The sequence below is a fragment of the Coptis chinensis genome, unplaced genomic scaffold (assembly GCF_015680905.1).
Source record: "Coptis chinensis isolate HL-2020 unplaced genomic scaffold, ASM1568090v1 utg2340_pilon_pilon, whole genome shotgun sequence".
NCBI classification, from domain to species: Eukaryota; Viridiplantae; Streptophyta; class Magnoliopsida; order Ranunculales; family Ranunculaceae; genus Coptis; species Coptis chinensis.
The window spans coordinates 12,686-31,187 of record NW_028238126.1 but is presented as its reverse complement, the minus strand read 5'-3'; the positions used below and the strand labels follow the sequence as shown (position 1 = coordinate 31,187).

Sequence of the window (18,502 nt, the reverse complement as noted above, 5' to 3'; positions counted from 1 at the left end):
GTTTGTTGAAGCTTCACGAGTCACGACACATTTTGTTTCGGTATAGCAACTGAAGCAAGTTCACAAATCTAGTCCTTCTTCACCTGATGGCCCTCAATTTCAGATTTCCGTTCACTATTCATAAATGATTTTGTCTAGCTATTAGAGATGCCAAAGACCAAAAAGGTAGGAAAATGTACCAGCGTTTGTTCTCTATTCACCAAAAAAAGGAACATAATGATATCATGTGAAATTCTACTTCAGAAAAGGTGTCTCGCATGCAAGTCTCTGAAGTATGAGTCCTGAGTTCAATTGTAATTTTTTTATATCCCTCAATTATGTTAAGAAAAAACTGAAGTTGTGCACTTGAATCGGACAATCAGGTGCGGCGGAAGAGCATAGAACTTCATCCCTATAACAATTTAAAGTAAACCATGCCCCTGTTTCTGCAGCTAAAAGAGCTTGTCTACAATGATTTTCTTCCTTCTTCCACCATAAATTTACATGCGTGTTATGTCTGACAGAAGATAGGTGACAAGGACTGGGCACAACCACACGCCCACACCGGTGGGGCTCAAGCAAAGACTCTTTAGTGCCATTATATGGATGGGAAACCAACACAATACAACAATACAAATACTAATGGGCTGGAGAAGTCGTGCAAATGAAGATGGCGAATCTAATCCAAAAGGGCCTCTCGCTGACAGTTTCCCAGTAAAAATAATATAGTCAAAATACGAAAAAATAGAGAAACAAAGAGAAAATAGTAGAAGTAGCAACTAGCAACTGAGTGGAAGAAAGTTGTGGCGAGTTATCATGTTCACTAATCACTAGTACCAACTGGACCGAGAGGACCATCTGTAGGTAATTCGTCCACAAACCACTCTTTTCCAAAATCCACAAGGTCGAACTTGAGTATTGTCTATACCATGCCAAAAATCTCAACACTTACGTAGACACGTAGTGCGAGAAATGAATGGTAAGCTTATGCAAAAACAAGTCAAGGACGATGGCCACATTCTAACATGTCTTGGATGCAGGTATTTGCCAAGTTATATAGCAAGCATTATAAAGCAAAGTCATGTGAACATTTTTTCTATTATCTTTAATTATTATTAAGACTTGATCTTTTACATTTGAATCATCAAAGAATATAGTGGAAGGCGTTTTAATGATTTAATCCAGAAAATCATTAAGGCCATCGCAACTGCATTAGTATTTTTAGTATATATGAAAAAAAAACATACTTGAACGGGTAACTTGCAATCAAAAGAACATTACTAATTGGACCATTACACATTCTCTCAGGAAAAAATTAGAGTAGAGGATGATTCTCATTCTCCTCATGTCCTACCCAATCAAGAGATCCTTTGTAACACAATTAATATATTTCAGCCTACAACTCTTACAGAGACACCGGAAATTTATACCACAAATTAGGACACTGGTATCAGCACATACATTTTGCACGCATGAGAGTTCAAGGTAGCTGTCAGATTCCCCAGAAATCGTGCCTTCAGGGTCTCATGCTGCATTAACATTAACATAAACAACAAATGATATATATAATTGGTCATGAACAATAAACAGATAGATGTGCATTCATTTGGGATACTATGTTGTCTTTGTTGGATGTATTGATGACGTTTTAACATGATAGAGATTTGAGATGTACCTGCCAAAGATCTCTAGCCTCAACCACGGAGTTTGCTGGAATGCCAATGTCATCCCAGTAAGCAGTAATGGCAGAACGCCGAGCACCTCGGTTAAAGAGGAGGAGGGCAGTCCTATAGCGAGAGAGTGGTCCAGCCCAAACCTGCAAAGTGAAACTCAATCCAAAGCTAAATCAGTATATACAGCAGAAAAGAACTAAGCAATGGGTCATATACAGCAATAGTCGGCTGTTCCTTCTGTACCTCGAGATCCCCTTCCATTCTAACCTTCTTTGCTTGAACACCAAGTGAATCTGTTCACATTAAACTCAAACATAAGAATACCACCCTCAGATAATGTGACAAGATAAATCAAAACCCAATAATGGTGGCCGGAGAAAAAAAATCGGTCACCACAAATCCACGATGTACTCAACCTTGGTTAATAGCTATGACCTCCTTATTTCCAATGATCTCTAAGGTCTCTTTCGTCATGTTCCGAACATCACATCCGATGAGAAGAGGTGCCTTGGATGTCAATAATAATACATCAAATATACTACTGGAAAATTTTAAGTAAAGACTTATATATGATAGGACTGCTTTAGTACCTTTGAAATAGCCCATATGCTAAAGTGTGATTCATATTCATCTTTTAAATCATACCCCCATTTCCAACTTCAAGCATATCTGGATCTGTTCACATTCACATGAACCACATAAGATTTTTGGGTTATTGGCTGCTAAAATTATTGAATTAGTTTCCTAGATTACTAATATCTTTGCTTTTCCCGCACGTAAATAGAAGACATTAAATACTTAATATTTACCATTCCACCCGCCAGGCCTTGCAAACTCAGCAAATACTTCATTATAGTCAGCTCTAGAAACCATACTGTTGGATCAAATACAAGTATAATCAAAATAAGATATGTACGCATATCAGACCTTATTTACCAAATTAAAGACAAAAAAAACTTGGTTTATAACCTTTCCCATGTATCAGAAATATCACCAGTTGTTCTCCAGCTATTTCCTACCTTAGCACCCCAAAGAGCTGGGTGCATGTCCCCCCTAACAGAAAAATGAACAAGTCACGACCAAAGACAACTTTGCAGACAAAGGATAGGTGCAATTGAGGTTAACTACAATTACCATTCGCATAGAGAGAAGAATATTGAGCCACCTGCCTTCATTAAAGCACGGGTCATCACAGGATATCTAGACAAAATAGTAGACGCATGTCAATTGTTAGAAACTTTAAATTGATTAGTGAAAAATTGGGATGACTAATACGCTTGTAAATGCATTTTGACATTGTTTAGAGTACCTAACAATTGGTTTTGAACCATCATTGAAGCAATTATCGTACTTCAAGTAGTCGATACCCTGCATGCAATCACAGTAGATCAGGCAATTATAGTATCGAAGAGTAACTGCATACAAGTGTTCCACATTTCATACGTTAACAAAAATTGAATAAGGATTTCCCAAATTCTTAAATTAAGACAGTACAAAACAAGCCAAGCAAAAGCATAAATTTATACCCATGAAGCAAAGGTTTTAGAGTCCTGTTCTTCATGACCAAGCGAACCCGGCATAGTTCTACTACATGTGAAATACCTGTCAAGAATAAAAACCATGCATTTAGAGAAATCCTTACTCCAGGTGGAGAAATTGCAGTATCACTTTCATAGTGTGTGCTTACCCTGCATCTGAGTATATTCCTAGCTTTAGTCCCTTGCTATGAACATAGTCTGCAAGGGTTTTAATTCCCGATGGAAACGTGGAGTTCTTAGCCACTAGATTACCCTGAAATATAGAACATTTGAATCGCTTGCTCATGAACCATGAAATAACTACCTATTAAACTCAGCTACTCAGGCATACAACTTGTGCATTTCTTTTTTATTTTTTCTCTAGACATACAACCACCAAACCATATAAATTGTTGCCCAACAAGAATTCTCAAATTTTGTCATATTACATATGTACTTTCCCAGCGATGACTTGAGAAGAGAGACAAATAGGAAAAAAATCAACAAACCTTAGCATCACGAGCTAACTCAGCCCAGCAATCATCTAACAAAAACAATAAATCAATGTCATATGCATTTCAACAACTCGGATTTATATTGAAATAGGTAGAAGTATAAAAAAGGAAAGGAGTAAACAGGTACCTATGTTAACATAATGATAACCGAGCTTTGCAAGACCAGTTGACACCAAAGCATCAGCTGTTAAAATAAAAATGAAGAATCACTAAAATGAAGAAATATGCATGTTCATGTTGTTAATGAAAAATCAAATGCTAAAACATATCAAATTAAGACGAAATCGGGCAAAAACCATCCCCTTTGTCGTTTATTTGCAAATGACAGACTGACAGACATAAAAGTGTTCACAAATGACACCCTTGAACTAATTTGTTGCTTGACATGTCACACTTAAATGGAAGATGAAGAGTTGTTGTAATTAATGAGGTACTACGTAGTACGTACCAGTTTGTCTGATAATTTTCTCGTCAATCTTGCAATTGAAGTGATTCCAACTGTTCCATCTGAGCATAAGAAAAGTTTCATTAGTTGCGATCAAATATTAATACGAGAAAAAAATTTTAAAAAAAAAATATGTAGAGGTTGTGATGGTGAGAAGCTGTGGCACTATAATCAAGTACTTATTGGTTTTGATATTCTGGATCGCTGGAAATGCCAGTGACACTATAAACTAATTTTGTGGACGGTGTAGAAAAGACAGAACAAAAAAGTATTTATTTCACCAAGGAATCTTATCGGAATCTATTGCATGATGTTATCTTGTTAACTTTTTCATGTCATAATAAAATGAATAGATAAAACAAGATAAAAAATCGATTCACAATGATATTAAGTATTGACTCACCCCATGGGAGGAGTGATGGCAAGTCCATTAGATAGCATACTCCTTCGCTCCACCTTAAACAATGCAGCGTAAGAAGAAACCGAGAAACACAGGAGCACTAACATAGTAAGCAAAGCACGACAAAGCTCCATCTCTTCCTCTTCCTCTTCACGCTTACCAAGTACCAACTACAAATAAAGCTCACCCCTGATAGCCAAGTTGAGCTTTAGACTGAGAGAGTGGCTTTTATAGACGGAAGAACTCATAGTGTCCTGTTTTTTCGGTAAAGAAGCTCGTAAAATAAAAAAGTGAAAAGGTAAAAATAAAAGAGGGCTTCGAAATGTACCTTGGTGCGCACGATTCCTGGCCACACAATTACAACGGTTTCCACTTCCCACGGACTACTTGAGTTCTCAAAACCAGACACACGGACCTACTGTTTAGACTTTTAGTCTCCACAAGTGGAGAAAGCAACAAACAACAATTGTTGTTTTAGGGGGATAGTCTGTTAGCAATTCAAAATGTTGTATCTCCCTTGGAGCATAACTCTTACAGTTGGAAACTAGAACCTATTAAGTTGTTAATAGAGGATTTTTGCAGACCTCTTAAGTTTTGTAAATATTGTTGGATCAACAGGAGATATAATGGCGAGGCGCATGAACTGGCACAATGGGCTTACCATGGTGACGTAAGTCTGCTACCGCAATACCTACTGGACAGGGCCGCAATACCATATATCATGATTTGTTTTGGTCTTTCTTTCTCTGTTGTCTTTTTTTGCTCGGTACATGTGAGCTCATGACATGTTTCTATACTTTTAATTCCAAAGTTTGCCTCAGCCTTGGAGTGTGTTGGGAATCAGCCTCCAACTACTTGTTACTTTTTATGTTTCTAATTGATTTGGCAGGTTGCAGGTCCTAGAAAACCACGGTTGGGCAACTGTGTAGTTGTGTGTGAAACTAGTAGGTTCAAGATCATACACTTATCTTTTGATCTTCCTTTTTTTACGTGAAACCGGCCAGGTTCAAGTGTTCAACATCACAATATGCTTTTGAATTTTTTATCTTCATGCTGTGGATAAAATATGGATTACTGATTTACAAGCAAAGTTATATATTCGAGGGAATCCTATTTGGGGAACCAATCATGATATATGGTATTAATTAGGATGCCCTATTAATTAGCCATGGAAGTCAGAAATTAAGACCATGCTGAAGTTGATTATGGCTTCTCAAATTAAGTTTGAAGAAAGTGAAACACTGGTAGTGGTATGTACTGAGAAGTCATGAGACAATAAATAAATAGATGGTTGGATAATCTCTGGGTTCTCTCCATTTTTATCTCGAGTGGACAGAAAAGTTGCACTAAAATCCTAAAACTAGTATAAAATCCCATCCCTTGAGTGAGTTAAGATGTACATATACATGATCTTAGGATCCAAAACCTCCCTTTCTCTACCAGTATTCAGTAACTTATTCGGGAAGTAGACCATATCATCTTTGAAAGTATGATACAGTGTACAAAACTATATGATGTCCTTAATGTAAGTTTCTAATTTCAAATTTAAACTTCAACATCCGAAGTTTTTAACTTTTCTAGCATTCTGTTGTCTGGAGAAAGAGGTATACTACCGAATCTGATGCAAATGAGAAACACACAATTAAAAGCAAATTAACCAGTATAAGGATCCATAGTTGCCCCAAAAATATCCAAACACACAGATGTGATGCTACAAAAATAAGAACTGCAATTGTACGCAGCACAAAAGTATAAGTTCTTTTATAGCTAGATCACTTATGGAACATCTCGAACAGGAAAAGGAAGCTCACAGTAAGATCCTTAAAGCAAAATGTTGCCTGAATCTCACTTCACCACGCAGATCTTTATGACAGAGGCCGCACCAATACGATGCAGTGCCACAATTGCATCACCAAGCTTGCAGAGACCCTTCTGGGTGGCCGACTTGAGGGCAGCTTCTAGAATCACCTCTGTTGACTCGGCGTCTGTAGCTTTGGCAGACCCTTCTGCAAGCAAAGGAATCAGACCCCTGTAAATCAGGCTATGCCTCGCAGGAGTCTCATCACTGCAGGTCCAGTCAAATGAGTCAGTTGTCAGAACAGGTACCACAACCGAGAGGATTGGAACTGCAGGCCTGTACTTGGCCACTAGCTTGGCAGTAGTTCCACCACGAGTAAGCACAACAATTAGGGTGGCTTTAGCCTTATTAGCAGTTCGGACAGCTGAGGAGGCAAGACTCTCCAGTGGACTCATTGGCAGTGGGGTAGATTTGATCATCTCCTTAAAGATGGCCCCATAATCTAGGGAAGACTCTGCCTCAATGCAGATCCGGGCCATGATCTTCACAGCAAGCTCTGGGTAGGCTCCAGCTGCACTCTCACCACTAAGCATGACACAGTCAGTGCCATCAAGGACAGCATTAGCAACATCAGTTGCCTCAGCACGAGTGGGCCGGGGGGACTTGATCATTGACTCAAGCATCTGGGTGGCAGTAACTACAGGCTTGCCTACGAGGTTGCACTTGTAGATCATCATCTTTTGTGCAAGAAAAATCTTTTCGACTGGTATCTCCATTCCCAGATCACCACGAGCAACCATGAAAGAATCTGTCTCACGCAGGATCTCATCAAAATTGACTACACCCTCCTGGTTCTCAACCTTCAGCAAGGAAACAATTAAAACTTGTAAGTACACCACACTTACACCCGAGTACATACCTTTAGCAGGAAAAAGAAGAGTTAGAAATCAAATAGTATACCAAGTGGCAACCAACTTTATGATAACTGACTAGTGTTCAAAAATACTAGAACTCATGCAGCATAAACTGGAAAGGACCATCTTCTGCCCAAGCAAGATAAATGCTTTCTATATGTTGCTTGTTACAAGATAGGAAAACTATGCTAAGAGAATAACTTGTGAGGACTGAGGATAGAGGAACTCTATTAAATACCTGACAATTCCTGATAAAGTCACAGACTAGTGAAGTCCTTGTCAAAAATACATATCCCACAAAACAAACACTGAACAGATAGCAGCTACCATGTCTTATTTTGTTTATTCCTGATGAATTATTATGAAACAAAAATGGCCTTATGGTGGGTCTTGCAGACACCCGCCTCAAGAAATTTTGAAGGTTTAAACATCCTAGAGTAATTTTATCTAAGAAGGTCCACCCAGTGAATTGCTCTAGAATTCTTATAAAAAAAATTTCTAGATTGAAGGCAACCCCTTTAACTGGAAGCCGGAAAAAAAGAAAATCAATTCAATCACCATACCCTTGAGATTATCCTTTCAAATATATAGCTTTAGAACAAACCTTTGACATCAACTGTATGTGCTTGGCATGGGGACCAAGAACCTGTCGAACATTTACGAGATCGGAGCCCTTGCGGACAAACGATAGGGCAATCATATCTATCTTGTTGGGGACGCCCCACTCCAGTATGTCTTCCTTATCCTTCTCTGTTAGAGTGGGAAGATCGACAACTATACCAGGGAGATTAACATTTTTCCTCTCACCAATGACAGCAGTGTTTTCACAACGACATCTGACAGTTCCAGCGGCAGGGTCACAAGATAATACAGTGAGAGTGATAGTGCCATCAGCACACAGAATGATATTTCCAGGCTTGAGATCAACAGCAAGTTTTTTGTAACTCATAGCAATTGTCTTGTCGTCACCCTTTATGTCGTAATCAGTAGTGACAGTGATTTCCTGGCCCTCTTTAAGCTGCACAGGTTTGGCATCTTTTAAAAAACCAGTCCGGATCTCAGGTCCCTGCATCATTTAAAAATTATTATATTTGCATAGAAGAAGAAAGAAAGGTAAGTAAAATGATCAAGTGAATTTAACCTTGGTGTCGAGCATGACAGCACACATGATTTGAGCGTTCTGCATAGCGATGCGGAGATTGTTGAGGGTCTCCTGATGGTAGTCGTGGGTGCCGTGAGAGAAATTGAACCTGGCGACGTTCATCCCAGCTTTGAGAAGCTTCTCGATCATGGGAACGGATCGAGACGAGGGGCCGAGAGTGCAAACGATCTTCGTCTTTGGCACCCGCCCATCGTTCGGAAGCTCCTTCAAGATCCCTTCGATGTCGATGTTCGCCATCCTCTCTACTTATTTATTATTCAATACTCCTCCTACAAATGAAAACTCCCGATCATTTTTTATTTGTTTGAAGCAGATCTATATATATAAAAAAAATAGTCTCCTCTTACCCTTCCAGAAAAGATTCGGACAAAACCCCAAACGAAACGCAAAATGAATTAAAAAAAATGGTCCTTCTTTCTTTCTTTCGAATAAGATGATTTTGTGTTACTTTACTTGCTGGCCCCTTGTACTCTCGTCAACGCAATTTTCATTTTTTACTCCGATTCTTATTTGCACCAGTCACCACTGTAACTTATTACTTTGTTTTCGGTCTTTTTATTACTATTGGGCTTGTATCATTTTCTTCCGTGGTCTTGGTAAAAAGGCCCGATCTAGCCCATTTAATCCCACCGATCTTCTTCTTGTTGCTGGTGATGTTTCCGAAACTTATAACAACTTCACTGCCACTATGTCCCTTCTCAAAGATAGGTTTCAATATGACCTTTGGGAGAGAATTACGTAAGTGAATTTTCTTAAGCTCATTAATTTCCCTCTCCAATCGTAATGCTATGTATTTCATAAGCGTGAATCAATGCTTCATCTCCTAGCGTTTTGATTTGGAGTCCTATAGTATCCATCACGTACAAATGCTTCCTGCTGATATTCTGGATCACTTTGTATCCCTGTAATTGTAAACCATGTACTGTTTTTTTTTTTTTTATCAGAATTTAGAAACTACTTGTGTGCTTCTTTGCGAATTGCAATCTACTTTCTGAAACACTACATATTGCTCTAGATAACACAATGATTCAAGTCCCTCGCCCCATATCTCCTTCTATTATGATTCAATTCATATTTTTTCTTGTGTGAAACTTCAGTTTGATTTTGTACTTTCTCAGCTCGACTCGATCGAAAAGCTAAATGCACTGCTTGCTACATGTAGAGGACTCGGAGTAGAAACCAGTCCAGTGATCATTGATGGGCTGGGAATCATTCCTCTATTTTCTTGGTACCATGAGGTCATTAGATTTTGTTCATTATGTCTTCACTCTTTCTATTTACTAGTATAATCGTAGGTGTATTCATGCTTTGGACATTGATTTAATATTTTTGAATGAACATGCTATCTTTGCAGAGTTTTGATAGAGAGAAGGACATATCAAGCGTACGGGTTCCTTCTTTGGAGATGGTGATTGACTCTCATTTCTCCTAGTAAGAGCTAAAAGTCTATTATGGTTAACATGAGCCAGTTCAACAAATGCTCAACTCACGTAGCAGTGTAGCACAGCCTCAATGGGCTTAATAGGGTACTTAAAACTAGTAATTGGGGCAGAAGATGAGAAATATTTATTGGAGATCAAAAGAGAAACACTGTATTGAAATCCTTTTACAAGCACTCGCATCACATAAGCAGGGAAAGATGGACATAAACAACATATATAATCTGTAGACTAAACGTATTAGTAGTCTTCTGGGGCCAACGGCTGATGAGTCCGTGGAGCTTCAGTTGGAATCATCACGAAGCCATAGATGAGACCTGCAAGGCCAGCACCGATGAATGGACCCACCCAATAGACCCAGTGGTGCCTCCACCTCCAACCTACTAACGCCGGTCCAAATGCTCTCGCTGGATTCATAGCTGCTCCATCGAAGGGTCCACCCGTCAGTGTGTATGCACCCACAAGTAGACCAATGGCGAGCGGTGCTATAGTGCCCAGGCTACCTCGCTTTGGATCAATTGCTGTTGCATAAACCGTGTAAACCAGTGCAAAAGTCATTACTATCTCTAGAACAACTGCATTCAACTCTCCAACGCCTGGTCCCACATTGACTCCAACGGGCCTCTGCAACGTATATCAAAACCCAAAATTATATGTGGAGAATGTATTGGCAGGTGACATTTCAGTCAATCAGTTAAGGACGCTCATCGGTTAAGTATGCTCAGGATCATGCTGAATCTTTTAACATGTCATTTTTTTACAATAATTTGGGTAAAGTTACATCAACTAATTTCTACGACAAATTGACACTAATTAGCTAATTTCTTTATGTTTGTTCCTGAAGTAGACGGACATGATTTAGTTCTTACCATGTTATCTGTGGTGAGTCTGAGCAAGAGAGATGCCACAACAGCTCCCAAAAGCTGAGCCACCCAGTACATTATGGAATTGAGGAAGGTAATCCGTCCGCCGACCAGCGCACCAAAGGTAACAGCTGGATTCACATGGCCACCAGAAATATTGAGGCCAATAGCTACTGCCACGAACAATGAGAACGCATTGGCCAGCGCCAAAGCCACCAGACCAGATGCGCCCATTGGCGTGTCTTTGTATATCCTCCCTGCAAACCACACCCATAACAAACGGATCGGCATCAGATCATCAGCTAGGCCATCAATCAATTTTACACTAGACTAACACTCTGATCTACACTAGAGTTAGTGATCTAGTGACATGCATGTATGATGTGTCCGTGTGTGCATGTGCCAAATAATGCAATAACTTTAGCTGCTTCAAACTTGTTTCTTGAAAAGTGCTAGGCCAACAGAGATCGAAAACAAACCGGATAGATCTTCTCATACTTGGAAATCCTGGGCTAGATGGTGAAAGTAAAATAGTTATGGGAGGTGAAAGCATACACATACCGAGGGGCAAGGCTGGTGCCTTCTCCAGCAAAGACGAAGATGAAGGTGGAGATAAACTCCTGTAAGGTGGCTCGGACAGAGGCAGGGTGAGTCACATCATCCGTCCTGCCGAATGCATATCTTCGTGTAGCTGTGGTTGACATGGTGACAAATCGTTTGTCTTGCCTTAATTAAACTTAATTGCCTCTCAGAATCAACAATATATAGCTTCCTTTCCTTCTTTCTTCTCGTAGATCAGTACAGATTCATCTGCATGCAAAAGAGGTAGGTAAATGAGTCCAGTTTTGGTGTGGAGAATGAGAGCTTAAATTGAAACTTGGGCTTGAAGTTGTGTAAACAGGTGGCGCAAGCGTGAGCAAGGATGGCGACACGTAGAGAAATGTGTCCTAATCTTTTTAGATGGACGTCGCCACTCGCCAGTTCTTATCTCAATATATATATTAACTAGAAACCAAACAAACCTTCACACTGGCACAAAGGACTACTGGTGCTCTGAGTTTGCAACCGACATTGAGAAGTAGTAGGGTGGTGAATCAGAGCATTCCTGCAAGTCGTATTTTTCACCTCCACCCTTCTGAGAAGCAAGGTGAGGGTGTCTAATGATTTTAAATTTCGGACAGAATATTTGATTTCGTTTGAATATAAAAATAAAAAAAAACACGCGAGACGAAATGAAATATTTCTTTCGAAAAAAAAAACCGAAAAAATTAAAAAAAAAACACATGAAAACATTCCGAAATTCATAACTCAGTGAAAATCTCAATAACAAGTGCTATTCTCATTGTGACTTAGTTACAAGTCACCAATTTTGTCACTCTTGCATTGGGCAAAAATAGTGAAAACTCTCAATTTCTCTTTATAGTGACTCACTGACTTGCATTTAGAACGCTCTAGTTAGTTAGCTAGGTTCATCATATGCACTATTGGGATAAAAAATAATACCAAACACATGATCGAATTATTGTGAAACACACCTGATTAGAGTTGAAAACAAATGGAAAAAATACGATTGACCAAAATGATGTAATTGTGATTTGCAATCGATATATTTCACAGACAAATGTGAGTGATATTTCGAAATGAGACCGAGATATATGAGACACGGGGGAAATGATAAACCCCTTATTAAAACCCTAATAAACAGTGAGAGTGAGAGTGATTTTGGAACTTGGAAGAAGATTTGCGATCGATAGTTTGAGTGATGCAGGCTTTTGTGAGAGGTGCACTCTTTACTTTACGGAGTTGTAATAATAATAATAATAATAGTAAAACAACACCATCTTCCTCCTCAGCTACTACTCTTCTTCTTCTTCGTCGACATTTCCATTCCAAAAGGGGTAAATTTTTGTTTTATTGCTTCTTATTCTTTCTAGATTGAAAAATATTCTAACCCTCTTCTTTCACAGGATTCGCATACATATTTAATTCAATACATGGCTCTAACATTAGTCGGCGTGGAAGCTCTTTTGCTGCATCACTTCCTTCTCATTCATCTAATCCCCCAAGGCGCCATAATAGATTACCAAAACATGAAAGGAGAGCCCTGGTTATAGCTTTTGTTGACAAGTACTACTCTTCTACACCTCTAGCTAGCTATTTTTTTTTTTTATCTTACTGCCATGTTAACACCATTCACTTCAATTCTGAACGTTCCATATAATCAATGTGACCATTTGTTGTATATTGTAAGACTTTTCTGTCTGTTCTCCTACCCATAAATTATGACTTGTGTAAGCTATGATAAAAGAAAGGGTTTTATAAATAGTAATTTAGAAAATATTACAAGGTTATTGTCATTCTGAATATTACTTCATAAACCTTTCGAGTTAGTTTATAGTTATAAATGTTAGTATCTCAGGAGTGATCACAGCTACAGATGAAAATTTTAGATATTTTATGACCCAAAGTGATTTAAGAGTTGACCTTTGTTGTGTGGCAAGAGGCCGAGAACGGTTTATCACTTTTTTCTTGGGGTTAGATGCGTAGCTCATGTTCACTTAGGTATAAGTATAAAACTCATTTTCTTATGATGAAATTATTTGGTAGAAATGGTGCCCCTCATTTTACCATTCTAGTATCTGCCTGAAAAATTATCCAAAAAAAAAAAAGTACCTGCCTGAAATAACCTCTCCTCTCTTGGACATTGGTTGACTTAATGTTTTGCCTTGCAGATACAGGGCTTTGAATGCAGGTAAGTACCCAACCGCTTCTACTGCTAAGAAACAAGTGGGTGGCTGTTTCTATGTTGTTAAGAAGATCATTCAGGAGCTAGAATACAATAGTAAAAGGTCGACTCCAACTAAAGTTAACGCAACTCCACTGGAAAAAGAAGTACCTATTAAAGAACGCCCACCTTTCCCGGAAGCTATAGAGGTCCCAAGCTCCATAATAACAGCTGATTTGATATCTTCTGAACAAAGCTTGGAACTAGTGGATGACTCCCAGCCAATAGTCCCTAGTAAGATGGAAATGGATGTAACCACCAGCAACAGTTTTGAAGTGAAAGAAGAGACTATAAACTCCAGTGTGACGCCTATTTCTGAAGAGTACTTAAACCCCAAAACAATTGTAAGTCTGAGGCATTATTATTTTTATTGTTTTTATTTTATTCAGAGTTCCTTTTTTTTTGGAGTTGAATTATACTAAGTTGGAGCTGAAGGGATAAGAATTTTACACCTCACTTTTATACTTTTTTGAAAGGTTGGGAACTGATCCATCAGATATTACCTACCAAGATGCTTAGGATTCAGTGTTGGATCCCAACCTTTCTGCATATGTGCCACATGTGTGGTTTATCCAGGTAAAATGATTTCTTATAATCCTCTGGATTGTATACTTTTTTTTTTCTTATTTTGCTTTTGTGTAGTTTCTAGTTCTGTGAGCCTCCATTTTATCACGATTTACAATCCATTTGTCTTTTCACTTGGACAAGATTGTCCGGCACCAGGTATTCTTCTTTTATTAGTGTTGAATGTATTTAATTTGCAGGATGGCCTTTCCAACCGTGATCAATTACAAAACGAATCTGGAAAGCAAGGAACCATCACATCTATTAAACTAAAAACCAGAGGACTCTAAGGAACATGCAGCTATTTTTATGATATTGACTTAAATAACCAAAGCGTTGTGCAGGAGGCTTTTAAAGAAGCTTCTGATTCAGATGACTTGGAAAGGTAAGGCTCTTACTGTTACTATGCGTTCTGATAGTGAACAATCTGAAAAATAAGGTCTACCTTTGTCACTACATGTTTGTAGCTATTTATAGTGACATAACTTCACAGGCATTTTATTGAAAGTCCGCGTGTTACATTTTTTTTCATCACCATTGTCCAGAGACATCTCTGAAAGGCACAAAGAAGAAAACCAGCTGCCAAAGAGATCAACAATGTGGGGCAGCTTGCTCTCGTTTGCTGATGGCATAATCAACCTTTGGAGAAAAAAGTAAATTTCCGTCGCAGTAATGCTTGGATTTTTTAAGTTACCATGTTTTAGAAGATTAATTGGAAAGAGCTAGTACATAATCAAATCTGTACATCCTTGTGCTTCATCTTTATCTCTGACTCGACACTCGTGACACTACTTACTTTCCTGATCTGATTACTAAGGATGTTTTGATTACCACAGGATAATTTCCATGCCGTTGTGGTGAATTTTTCATGAGATTATTAGATTTTTATTTTGTTTGTTTTGTTTAAGGTAAAGTATTCTTTTACCCCTTTCCAAGATAATTTTCATATAAAAAATTTCACGTTATTATAAGGTGTAAAAGAATAAAATACATATGCTTCCTGTCCTATGGAAACTCTGCACAAGTCCACAACAATAGGCAACTTCCGTGGATATTCTCTTGTGCAGCTGTGCTAATTAAACACGGTCTCAATTACCACTTTGCAGCTATAAGTGTATAATGATTGTTTGTCATTCTCCTGTTAAAGAAAAACAGAGAAAAAAAAATAAAGGAGGAACTAAATATTTTTAATAACATCCCTGATATTGATCATTAGCACTATATGCTGTCGAGAGTGGTTAGAGTTTGAAACTTTGGCCCTTCTTCAAGCGTTTACATCACTCTGTTTCTTAGACATGGAGTCGATGTGATACCTATTTCTTAGTTTTCTTGAACCGTTTCCAACATCAAATGGGAATTGAGGCCCTACTTGGTAGTCTTTATTTGCAAGGAGATATTTTGAGATCGGTAATGTTGGAAGAGACGGTGTATGTGTATATGATGGTCAGATACGTATGGTCGGCAATGTTCTAAAAAAGCGCCAGGCTGGTAGTCGGTGGGAGGAGCCCTAGTGCCTAGGCTTTCTAGACGATTGCCTAGACGCCTGGAGGCACTAGGGTTTTTTCCTAATATATATAGTAATATACACATATACTACAAGAAATAAAAGAAAATCATTTACCATAATTCAAAAAATAAACACAAACAAAAATACTTATTACAAAATGTGTAATAGTTGAAGAATATTGACTTCATATAAAAACATACTCTTTGTTACAGTAATATAATTTACATTAGACTTAAGTATTTTAAACTCATTTAAATCTTAAGCCTACACGGGTTTTTATTTTTCGACATTTAATCATTTAAAAAAAAAAAAAAAAAAAAAAAAAAAAAAAAAAAAAAAAAAAAACCTTGACTGGACCTCCTAGAGGCCGCTAGCCCGCCTAATCGGTCCGCCTAGACCCGCCTAGTCGGTTTTTAAATGACTAGGGCCTAGGCGAGTCGGTTGGGCACCGCCTAGCGCCTAGAGATCGCCTAGACCGATTTTTAGAACAGATGGTCGGTATATCTGTGTAAGTTCAGACAGAGAGGATAAACGTACTCCTTGAGGTTTACTTCAGCCACTCTACTCTAGTCTTGTGGACCAACTAACCCTAGTTGAGGGTTGGCCTTTATCTTTCTTACAATGGCCTCGAGTTAACAAACGCTAATCTACAAGCATTGAACCTTACTTAAGTTGGAAGGCCATATGAGCAGAGGAGGTGAGAGAGAATGTGAGATAGATCGAATAGAAAGTGACCATTTTATGGTGATTGAGATTTGAGAGTTGAGACTCGGGTGCAATTCATTTAGGACGCATGGGAGCTTGTCATATTCCGCTTAGTGTAAAGGGGCCGGAATTCCATGCGAAAGTAGATCTAGATCTCCAACAATAGTTTGCACCATGATCGAATGGTGGAAAAAAACGTAATAACTGTGATGTTTTTGGTTAATTGGTTCAGCCATTGTTCATAAACGAAATGGAAATGAATGCTGAATTGCTGATTGTCTATCATTTCGCCCTTCTCGTAGCTGCATAACTACAATCTGCATGATTTTTAATTGTTATTTACTATATTAACAAGACTATATTAACAAGACCATGAGTTGGTGAACAACATTCCAAAACACATGGCTCCCAATATATTAGCACTTGCATGGCCTAATATATGATCAGCTATTCGAATCCTCAAATATGCAAGTTCGCTACGTACCTAATCCATACTCGGAGAATTGATATGCAAGGAGGACTTGTGATGCAAGGACTCGAGGACTGGACTTGGGATAATGTGCATGGCTTATATACTCGATTGGGAGTTGGGTACTTACTACTTAGGTCCTATCTTGTGGTCCATTTGATGCCGGGGAATGCATGTCATTGCAGCGTCTACACCAAAGCACGATGCTCTCGGTATCATGACTACATCGTGCATCGTGCTTTGGTGTAGACGGTCTCAAAATGTTATCTCTCGGACTCTCGGTCTCAAAGCCACTAAACAATGCGGTGCTTGTTGGCCTCTCTAAGTTGGTTTTCGCAATTTGTTCTAGTCCACCAACCATTTTCAGAAAGGCATCTCAAATTTTTGATCGACATCTCCGCAGTGTTCTCCATGGTATTGTGGTTTCTGATGGTTCTAGCTTCGGTGATTTGCAGTCGCATTTATCGACACTCCCATTACGTCTGGGTGGTTTAGTTATTTATTATGCCACTGATGTCTCTACATTTGCTTTTGTGGCATCTCGTTTTTAGAGTTCTGAGCTTCAGGACCACATTCTTAGGAGTTGTGGTACAATGCCTTTGGATGAGATTCTTGATGTTGCTAGCAGTGCATTGAGTCTCCGCCTACCCGATTTTGACCTCAATTCTCTGGCTACGAATGCTACCATCCCCTCATAACCACAAAACATTTTGGCGGAAGCATTCTACGGTAAGATTGTTGCTAGTCTTGAGAGGGAGTTTGATTTATCTGTTCGTCAAAAGGCAATCATGGGATGCTTGTAGTTGGATCCCGCAAAAGATTTTCTACTTGCTATTCCGATGGAGGGACTTGGACAGCTGGTTATAATGTGTTTGTTTTTAGAAGGATAGGATTTGCTATTCAGAATGGACTTGCGGCGCAACTTGTTGCACGCTTGTTCTAATTATTTGTAAAATTCGATAGAAATATCAATAAAATTTCTACTTAAAAAAACCAACATTTTTGTTTTATTCAAAGAGTAAATACTACAAAAAAAAAAAAAACATTTTCTTTTATTCAATGAGTATATACTACAAAAAAAAAATATTGGTTAATGCTTAAAGAAAGTTGCTGATGGGCATTTTACTGCAACGGTAAAAGTGTTGTCATCATCAGGAGTTGCCCCTAACTCAGCGGAAACTATTCAAGCATTAGAGGAGAAACACCCAATGCGACAACCACCTGTGAGACCAATTGTTCCTTTTGTTGAGCTCCCTTTATTATTAGAGAGAGACACTCTTTTGTCATGCATTAGGTTGTTACCGAAAGGTACTTCTTGTGGCCGTGATGGTCTCCGAGCTCAGCACTTGTTAGATGCCATGAGTTGTGCTGCAGCAGCTATATTGTCTGATTTGCCAAATGCATTGACCCCTATGGTGAATCTTTGGTTACAGGGACGATGTCCACAGCCGTTAGTGGACCATCATGTTGAAAAGAGGTTAGAGATCCGATTCCCAACTATTGCCCCCTTGGGTTGAGTACTTGTATTTTCAACCTGCGAGTTTATACGTAGATGGCTACATATGGTCTTCCACTTGGGTCCAGCAAGGTGACCCTTTGGGTCCCCTTCTATTTGCACTGGTGTTGCATTCTCTGATTCTATGAATCCAGTCCAGTTGTCAGTTATTGCTACAGGTGTGGTACCTAGATGATGGGACTTTGATTGGGGATACAGAACAGGTGGCGATAGCTTTGGGTATGATTCAGGAAGAAGGACCTTCTTTTGGG

At 38.8% G+C, this 18,502-nt stretch overlaps 3 protein-coding genes, 1 long non-coding RNA gene and 1 pseudogene across 9 annotated transcripts; 2 read left to right on the top strand and 3 right to left on the bottom strand.

Moving 5' to 3' along the window:
- Positions 1-1,239: 1,239 nt before the first annotated feature.
- On the bottom strand, positions 1,240-4,754 carry LOC147473519 (alpha-galactosidase 1-like; annotated as a pseudogene). Its single transcript, XR_015210402.1, has 15 exons — positions 4,533-4,754; positions 4,133-4,191; positions 3,812-3,868; positions 3,679-3,713; positions 3,340-3,443; positions 3,179-3,254; positions 2,962-3,020; positions 2,787-2,852; positions 2,622-2,705; positions 2,462-2,526; positions 2,243-2,327; positions 2,069-2,159; positions 1,896-1,945; positions 1,655-1,795; positions 1,240-1,508 (listed from the first exon to the last, which is right to left on the bottom strand). The product of XR_015210402.1 is annotated as an alpha-galactosidase 1-like (transcript).
- Positions 4,755-6,171: 1,417 nt separating this feature from the next.
- Positions 6,172-8,944, bottom strand: LOC147473518 (pyruvate kinase, cytosolic isozyme). Its single transcript, XM_086587339.1, has 4 exons — positions 8,751-8,944; positions 8,383-8,672; positions 7,846-8,307; positions 6,172-7,187 (listed from the first exon to the last, which is right to left on the bottom strand). The coding sequence occupies exons 2-4, from the start codon at positions 8,638-8,640 to the stop codon at positions 6,375-6,377; spliced, it is 1,533 nt and encodes a 510-aa protein (XP_086443465.1). The 5' UTR covers positions 8,641-8,672; positions 8,751-8,944; the 3' UTR covers positions 6,172-6,374.
- A 63-nt stretch (positions 8,945-9,007) lies between these two features.
- Positions 9,008-9,875, top strand: LOC147473517 (uncharacterized). The gene is made up of 3 exons (XR_015210403.1): positions 9,008-9,141; positions 9,522-9,641; positions 9,758-9,875. It is a non-coding gene; the product is annotated as an uncharacterized LOC147473517 (long non-coding RNA).
- Positions 9,876-9,954: 79 nt separating this feature from the next.
- On the bottom strand, positions 9,955-11,542 carry LOC147473516 (aquaporin TIP3-1-like). The gene is made up of 3 exons (XM_086587342.1): positions 11,267-11,542; positions 10,712-10,958; positions 9,955-10,466 (listed from the first exon to the last, which is right to left on the bottom strand). Exons 1-3 carry the CDS (start codon positions 11,407-11,409, stop codon positions 10,083-10,085), a joined length of 774 nt encoding a protein of 257 aa, XP_086443468.1. The 5' UTR covers positions 11,410-11,542; the 3' UTR covers positions 9,955-10,082.
- A 798-nt stretch (positions 11,543-12,340) lies between these two features.
- Positions 12,341-14,961, top strand: LOC147473515 (hydroxyproline-rich glycoprotein family protein). 5 transcript variants are annotated; one of them, XM_086587325.1, is made up of 5 exons: positions 12,341-12,486; positions 12,673-12,832; positions 13,438-13,834; positions 14,399-14,439; positions 14,600-14,961. In XM_086587325.1, exons 1-5 carry the CDS (start codon positions 12,468-12,470, stop codon positions 14,709-14,711), a joined length of 729 nt encoding a protein of 242 aa, XP_086443451.1. In that variant the 5' UTR covers positions 12,341-12,467; the 3' UTR covers positions 14,712-14,961. The 5 variants fall into 5 exon arrangements, 4 of the variants coding, with proteins under 4 accessions (XP_086443451.1, XP_086443449.1, XP_086443450.1 ...); XM_086587323.1 differs by having other exon boundaries at positions 12,365-12,603; XM_086587324.1 differs by lacking the exons at positions 14,399-14,439; positions 14,600-14,961 and adding an exon at positions 14,255-14,353 and having other exon boundaries at positions 12,372-12,603.
- The last annotated feature ends 3,541 nt before the right edge of the window (positions 14,962-18,502 follow it).

Excerpts from the sequence above, each read along its gene's own strand:
- LOC147473518 (XM_086587339.1), bottom strand. The coding sequence starts at position 8,640 with ATGGCGAACATCGACATCGAAGGGATCTTGAAGGAGCTTCCGAACGAT. Across the intron at positions 8,308-8,382 it reads CTGTCATGCTCGACACCAAG|GGACCTGAGATCCGGACTGG; the intron begins GTTAAATTCACT and ends TAAATGATGCAG. Across the intron at positions 7,188-7,845 it reads ACATACAGTTGATGTCAAAG|GTTGAGAACCAGGAGGGTGT; the intron begins GTTTGTTCTAAA and ends TCCTTGCTGAAG.
- LOC147473516 (XM_086587342.1), bottom strand. The coding sequence starts at position 11,409 with ATGTCAACCACAGCTACACGAAGATATGCATTCGGCAGGACGGATGAT. Across the intron at positions 10,959-11,266 it reads GGCACCAGCCTTGCCCCTCG|GATATACAAAGACACGCCAA; the intron begins GTATGTGTATGC and ends GTTTGCAGGGAG. Across the intron at positions 10,467-10,711 it reads GACTCACCACAGATAACATG|AGGCCCGTTGGAGTCAATGT; the intron begins GTAAGAACTAAA and ends TATACGTTGCAG.
- LOC147473515 (XM_086587323.1), top strand. The coding sequence starts at position 12,468 with ATGCAGGCTTTTGTGAGAGGTGCACTCTTTACTTTACGGAGTTGTAAT. Across the intron at positions 12,604-12,672 it reads ACATTTCCATTCCAAAAGGG|GATTCGCATACATATTTAAT; the intron begins GTAAATTTTTGT and ends CTTCTTTCACAG. Across the intron at positions 12,833-13,437 it reads GTTATAGCTTTTGTTGACAA|ATACAGGGCTTTGAATGCAG; the intron begins GTACTACTCTTC and ends TTTGCCTTGCAG.